Genomic DNA, 6,964 nt, shown 5'->3' with positions numbered 1-6,964 from the left:
GGCCGGGGGTCCTGCCAACCCCACTTTCCTGTGCCGTTGGAGGTCCCGCAGACTACTCTTCTGCTGGGGGTCCTGCCAACTCCATGTCTTGTCCCGTTGGAGGTCCCGCAGACTACTCTTCTGCCGGGGGTCCTGCCAACCCTATGTCCTGTGCCGTTGGAGGTTACACCGACTGCTCTCCTGCCGGGGGTCCTGCCGGCCCTTTGTCCTTTTCCGTGGGGGATTTTGCCGACACCTGTCCCACCGGCTCCGGATTCGATCCGGTCGACACCGGCTCCTGCCCGGCCTCCGGAGTTGTCCGGTCTTCTCCCCTCCTCGAACTCTGCCTTGCCCCCGGGCCGTCCGCCCGAAACCCCCTTTTTGAACTCTGCCTTGCCCCCGGGCCGTCTGCCCGAGACCCCTTCCTCGAACTCTGCCTTGCCCCCGGGCTGTCCGCCCGAGACCCCCCTCTCCCTGGTGTGTCTAATTTCCTGATTATTTTCACCTGTCACCCCTTCGGTGTCTCCTGTGCTAATCAGCGTCAGTCCCGCCCCTGATTATTCCCACCTGTGTCTTGTTACCCTGTGTTTAAATTCCCCTGTCTCCCAGTGCTCAGTGTCAGTTCGTTTTCGTCTCTTGTCATGTTCAGGTCTGTGTGCTATTGTCTCTTGCTATGGTCAGGTCTATGCTCCTTGTGCTTTTGAAAAGTGTTATTCCTCACTACGTGAGCGCTTTCATTTTTTGTTCTCTATTTTTGTCATCTCGGCTAGAGATTCGATAGTTACCTTTTTTGTTGTTCAATGCTGTTTTGGAAAATAAAGTATCCAACAAATTACCTCTGTCTCCCGGGTCTTGCAATTGGGTCCTACATCCTAAGTGTCTGAGTTCGTAACAGGCTTTGTTTGAATATTTTTTGCGTTCATATTTTTAAATCAATGTTTGATTCATTACTTTCAAAATGAATCAACTTATTGTCAAAATTACTTTTATTATTGGTATCATATGATTTGTGTGACCCAGGATGATTTGTCTGTTTTTGTATCTTACAGTAAACATCACCCCTATGACCTTTTGCTGGCGTTCGTCAAATGTTTATGTTTTTGTTGTGTTGAGCTTAACTGCAGCACGGAGCAAATTTATTTATTGTCTCTCGGTCTGAGTCATCTCTGTGAGGTTTTTAGTTCCTTAATAGCAGTGACGTCAGAGGTGTACACCGCATAACCGTCTGTGGCTGATCTGTTGGTCGGGGTCGAACAGATGCTGGTCGTGAAAACATCTCTTCCCGTAATTCTGATAAACAGATGAGACGAAAACAAGATAAAGGTCACATCTGTGATCAGCTGGATGTTACTGCTCAGATTAAAGTCAATAATAAAATGGTTACTAGAGTGCAAATAAAAATGCTTAAATAATACTTGAAACAGTGTATGTACTCAAGGTGACAACGCTATTAAAGAGGCCCAATTATACTTTTTGAAGTATTATCTTTTATACAGGGCATTATATATGTTGTTGTGCATGTAAATGGTCTGCAAAGTCTAAAATGTCAAAAACTCCCCCCTGCCAGAAAAGCCTCCATTGGACTCCTGTGTTGTCTTGCATAATATAATGACATCACTATGTAACATTCTTTCTTCTATTGGCTAGAACTTCAAAACATTGTTCGTGATAGGCTAAGGGCGGGACATTTCTAAGCGGTTGACCAATAGCAACAGAGCAATCCTAACCGATCAGAGCAGACTGGGCTCTGGTTTCAGACAGAGGGTAAAAAGAGGTGCTGCAGCACAGAGAAAAACAAAGAGCTTTTTGAACATTAAAGCATGGAGACATGTCACAGCAGAGGCACAAAATACAAATATGAACCTAAATATGTTTGCATACTGGGGCCCCTTTCAAGCAAATACAGTTTCCTGTAAATATAAAAGTAAGATTTCACTTATCATAAAAGACAGCTGCCCCTACAGCCTCAGCAACATTTAGGAATACGTCTGCAGTCGTTGCATGCAACTTCCTAAAAGGGTAATGTGCCAAATAAAGACATATCGTTGTTCAAATGACCACAAAACAGGGGAAGACTAAACAAAACTGTTCATGTTCAGACAAGCTTATCGTCTTCAGACAGACATGCCTTTTGCTAACCCAGTGACCTTTCCGCCGCATCCGTCACTACACATCACTCTGGGCCTCAGAAAAAGATACTAAAGTTTCCTTAAATGTTCCATTGTGGTAACTCAGTGCAGGGAGGAAAATAAATATTGACTACCATTTATCAACCAGCAAATTCAGGGGCAAGAAGAGTGGGGTAAAAATACAAAGTATATTTGAGTAATGCACTAATACAGTATATATCAAAAGATATACAAACATACAAAGGTGTTCCCTAATGTAACCTTTGGATCTCTTATAACAGAGGTAAGTGCCACAGAGTGACTCAGATCCTGTGTAGGGGTGTTATGTCAGCGGTTTACCCTGCGCATGTTAAAACAGAAACTAAAGGCAACCCACATTCCTTTTCAAGCGAAGAAGATGTCAAGTGTGGTTTTTTTTTGGTTGGTAGGCTTGGGGAGGTGTTTGCGACTTCAGTACACCCACGCAGCAGCAGCAGCAGCAGCAGCAGCAGAGCGAGGTGACAGCAAACAGCGATGAGATGAGAAAGCAGAGAGTACAGTGAGAGAGAGAAGTGGGATTTATTTCTGTCAAGCTGGTTGTTGTGGAACGATAAGAAAGAATGGGGAAACTTTTTCTCTTTTTCCTTGTTTTTGTTCTCTGTTTGAGTGGCACTCTTCAGAAAAAAGGTAAGAGTTTCATCCTTCTGTGTATTTCTTTAATCATACTTTACAATTAACGTATTCGGAAACATTCATCTGTCTTAAATACTCTTTTTTTAACTTGTGGATAGTTTTAATTACAGTCAGTTTTACTCAAGTAATGTTTTTAAATTCCAAGTTAAATACTTTCCTTGTTTTTTTTCTCCATTTTATGGAAACGTTTTCTACTCCAATGCATTTCAGGGTGGAAATAATGATTTTTAAATGTTTTCTCTACATTATTCTGAAAGCTTATTACATGTTACTTGTTAGACGCTTTTATCCAAAGCAATTTACATACTCAGTACTGTGGGAAATCCCCACAGGAGCAATTTGGGGTGTCTTGCCCACGGACACAACGACATGCTGACTGCAGTGGGGTTTGAACCTAGTTAAACCTAGTTTAACCTAGTTTGTGGTACTAAATAAACAGGAGGATGAGTCGTTGAGCCAATTCTCATACTTTTAAATTCAAATAAAAAATAAAACCCTCCTAGATCAGATTGAAATTCATTGTCAATCATTACTTTAGGGCTACTTTTAATGTTGGAAGTAAACTTACATTTAGCTGAGAATACTTTCATACTTTTACTAACTGCAAGTGAAGGATTTGATACTTCTTCCACCAGAATCAGATGAAGAAATAACAAGCTACTACGTGTACGTGGAACAGGCACTCATTTTATGGCTATAAGTTATTGCAACACATGGAAAGATTTATTATCAGTACTACAGCTGAAATGACGGTGACGCAACCTCTTTGGGCGGTGGACTGAAGGCGTTGTTTCTGCTAATGTTTTGCTATTTTATGACATTTTATACACAAGATGCCAATCAAACAACGTATATGAAGAATACAACTAGTTGCAATCGATTGAGTATATTTCAGCTATTGTGAGGCAATAAACAATTGGATTGTAACTTATTTTCTTGTTGTTGTTGTTGCAGGGAAACAGGAAAAGAACAACAGCAACAGCTCTGCCGTTGCAGGGCCAAGAACATTTTTTGGGGAGCCAGCCATTAAGACCAAGTCCTTGTTTGTCCTAAATGAGACACAGGCTCCCCTTCCATCTGAATCCCCTCCAGCACTGCAGTCCCTTAGCAACAGCACAGTGGGGTTCCTGGACGGGGTCCTGAGCACCCGGGTAATCCCCATCATTTACATGTTGGTCGTCGCTGTCGGGATCCCGGCCAACGTCGCCATCTTGTGCACGCTGGTCACAAAAGTCAGGAAGGTGTCCTCCGCCATCCTGTACTGCAGCCTGGCCGTCTCCGACCTCTTCCTCCTCCTCTCCCTCCTCTTCAAGGCTCAATACCATTTCCATGGAAACAACTGGGTGCTCGGGGAGGCTGCGTGTCGGTTGGTCACGGCCTGTTTCTATGGCAACCTCTACTGCTCGGCCCAGACGCTGGCCTGCATCAGCATCAAGCGCTACCTGGCCGTGGTGCACCCGTTCATGTACAAAAGCCTCCCCAAAAGGGCGGTCACTGCGTGGGTCACCGTGGCAGTGTGGGGGGCGTTCGGGGCCGCCGTGGTCCCCGAGCTCCTGGTGCAGCAGAGCTATTGGCTCCCTGAGGTGCGACGCATCACCTGCCATGACGTCCTGCCCGTGTTCTCCGAATCCCACGTCTTCCTGCTCTACTACAACCTGTTTCTGACCGTCTTCGGCCTCCTAGTGCCGCTGGTGGTTACGGTTGTGTGCTACGGTCGCATCGTGTGTGAGCTCAACCGATCTCACCACGACTGGGCCATGTACATCCAGGCCAGCTCTCTGGTGTTTGTGATCTTCCTGCTGTGTTTCACTCCCGCTGGAGTCCTGCACCTCCTCCATTATGCGCAACTGTTTGTGTACGGGACAGAGAGTTTGTACGTCCATTTTAAAGTGGCGGTGTGTTTGTGTTGCCTCCATGCATGTTTGGACCCTTTCCTCTTCCTCCTGATGTCAAAGTCTGTAGGGACAAGGCTTTACTTCAGGGCCTTTAAAGGCAAAACTCTGAGCTTGTCCGTCTAAAAGCGTATTTATGTGTTACCAAAAACTGTTTGTTGCAGATAAAGAGGGAGTTTTTTCTTTGGGGCTGGAATCCAAAGAGAAATAAAAGGACTGTAGTTATGATGCAAGCAATGGAACAACCTTTTTGTTGCTTTAAATGTGTTGTCCGGAATAATATTTTTTTATATAGCAATACTTCTCATGTGTGAGAATACGTGAAAGAGATTGAATGGAGATGCTTCATTTGTTAATGGATGTGTTTGTAAATATGAAAAGAAAGTATGCTTTTTTTAAATAATTAACATGATATCGTTAATAGTTTTGATTCATGGCTTTACAACAGTCTTCCTTGTGGAATGTTTCAGTATGTGTTGAACACTTGCTGTGAGGGGCATTAATTTAATACCTATCTGACAAGCTATAACATGAACTGTCTTTAGCCTCCAAGGCTTTTCTGTGTTCTCGTCATATATGGAGCTGTGATGACTAACTATGACTAAGCTATATGCTGTGTTTAACTAAGCTATATGCTGTGTTTAATGTTTACTTGGATTTCTTGTAGCGCCTAGAAGTGTCTTAAGCCAATTTAGCTTGAATCCCTCCTCATACAGACAAACTAAATGTAATTTGTCTACAACTTAGAACATCTCTGTATAGTATATTCAGATATGTTCCCAAATATGTATTCAAATACGCTTTGTTTCTCCTATCTTTTAATAATGAACCTCCCTCCACTGAAGGGAGTATGCATTTCCTGCCCAGCCTGTACCAGGATGTAGGATACACACACACCAACAGCATACACTAGACTAATTAACATAGAGTTACAAAAATACAATAAAAAAAAAAAGGAAATCTTGTGACTTCCTCTTAATCAAAAATAAATATAAGTCTGTGGCTTGAATTTAAATATTAAATACGCTTTGGGTAGTGCAATCAGTGTTATGTTAACCAACATGTAGGACATTTTGTAAGGCACTGCAGGGACTTAACCACTGAAAGTGCACCATATAGAGCACTTTATCTTTTTTATATACATAATATACTTTTCCAACATGATCGGCCATTAATACACCCCAAATGTATATCTTTATTCAAAACAAATCAGGTTATTTAAGGCACAGATTAAGTGTGCTGTATCTGTAATGTTGTTTTGTAAATGTTATACACTTTATTCCAATTGTACTAAGGTGGAAGTTGTGGGCTCTTTTTTTAAAAGGGATTGTTATCCATTTAAATGTAGTAATTTCAACTTAAAAAATGCAGATAACACAAGGCTTTTATAAGGTGTAATGTTAGATTCAATAGTAAGTCGAACAGCCTGCAGACTAAACTACAAACATTTTAACGTGAACAAACACATTGAAAATACCCCTCTAGCTAGCTATCTTGCTAAGCTAGCTAGCTAGTTAGATACACTGGCCTTACTACACGATTTACGTAGTCCATGTTTTCCAATCATTAAGTAAATTTGTATTTACCTAAATTCGCAAGTTAAAGGGGACTTATCATGCAAAATGCACTTTGTGATGTCTTTCATACATAAATATGTGTCCCCGGTGCGTCGGGGAAATCACGCAGCATCAGAAAATAAAACCCTCTCTCTTTTCCTCCGTACCCAAATCTTTTAAAAACAGGGTTTACAATGAGCGGATACAGATTTGCTGCCGATCTGACGTCAAATCGGCAGCAGACCCACAGAAAAATGCTATCAGAAACAATGCCTGACATGTTTTGGACATAATCTCGTCTTTGTTTACATTAGCCAGCCTCGCTAACGCTCAGAGCTAACCTGTACTGTAGAGCACATGTGTTTAAAAAGCAGGAAATACAAGAAGGAACATTTGAGCTCCATACTGTTTCAGAAATAATCCTTGATGTGGTTTAGAACAGGATGGCGTTTTATCACAGCAGAATTTAACTTTATCTCTGGTAGAATTCTGATCAGGCATTAGCTCCGCCTCCTCTTTTGTTTTTCAAGCTAAGGATCCAAGATCCGCGTTTCTCTAACAGGGCTGCAAAAGAGGGGTATGAGCAGTATGAGGCATGGCTACAATGGGTGATCTGTTTGGTATTTTAAGCAAAAAACTTCACAGACATGTTTTGTATAGGTATGGCCCTACAATATATGTTTCCAATATAGCATAATAGGTCCACTTTAATTTACATAAATACTGCAATATCACA

At 42.2% G+C, this 6,964-nt stretch overlaps 1 protein-coding gene across 1 annotated transcript; it reads left to right on the top strand.

Moving 5' to 3' along the window:
* The first annotated feature begins 2,483 nt into the window (after window positions 1-2,483).
* LOC104964569 (proteinase-activated receptor 3-like) lies at window positions 2,484-6,036 on the top strand. The gene is made up of 2 exons (XM_010793394.1): window positions 2,484-2,774; window positions 3,735-6,036. The coding sequence occupies exons 1-2, from the start codon at window positions 2,708-2,710 to the stop codon at window positions 4,796-4,798; spliced, it is 1,131 nt and encodes a 376-aa protein (XP_010791696.1). The 5' UTR covers window positions 2,484-2,707; the 3' UTR covers window positions 4,799-6,036.
* The last annotated feature ends 928 nt before the right edge of the window (window positions 6,037-6,964 follow it).

The sequence above is a fragment of the Notothenia coriiceps genome, unplaced genomic scaffold, assembly GCF_000735185.1.
Source record: "Notothenia coriiceps isolate Sejong01 unplaced genomic scaffold, NC01 NC01_scaffold00037244, whole genome shotgun sequence".
In the NCBI taxonomy this organism is placed as follows: domain Eukaryota; kingdom Metazoa; phylum Chordata; class Actinopteri; order Perciformes; family Nototheniidae; genus Notothenia; species Notothenia coriiceps.
Note: the sequence above shows the minus strand (reverse complement) of the source record. Positions and strands in the feature narration are given on the sequence as shown.

What these genes read in the sequence shown, in the direction of transcription:
- LOC104964569 (XM_010793394.1), top strand. Translation starts at nt 2,708, where the DNA reads ATGGGGAAACTTTTTCTCTTTTTCCTTGTTTTTGTTCTCTGTTTGAGT. An exon ending in TGGCACTCTTCAGAAAAAAG is followed by an intron (nt 2,775 to 3,734) that starts GTAAGAGTTTCA and finishes TTGTTGTTGCAG; the next exon opens with GGAAACAGGAAAAGAACAAC.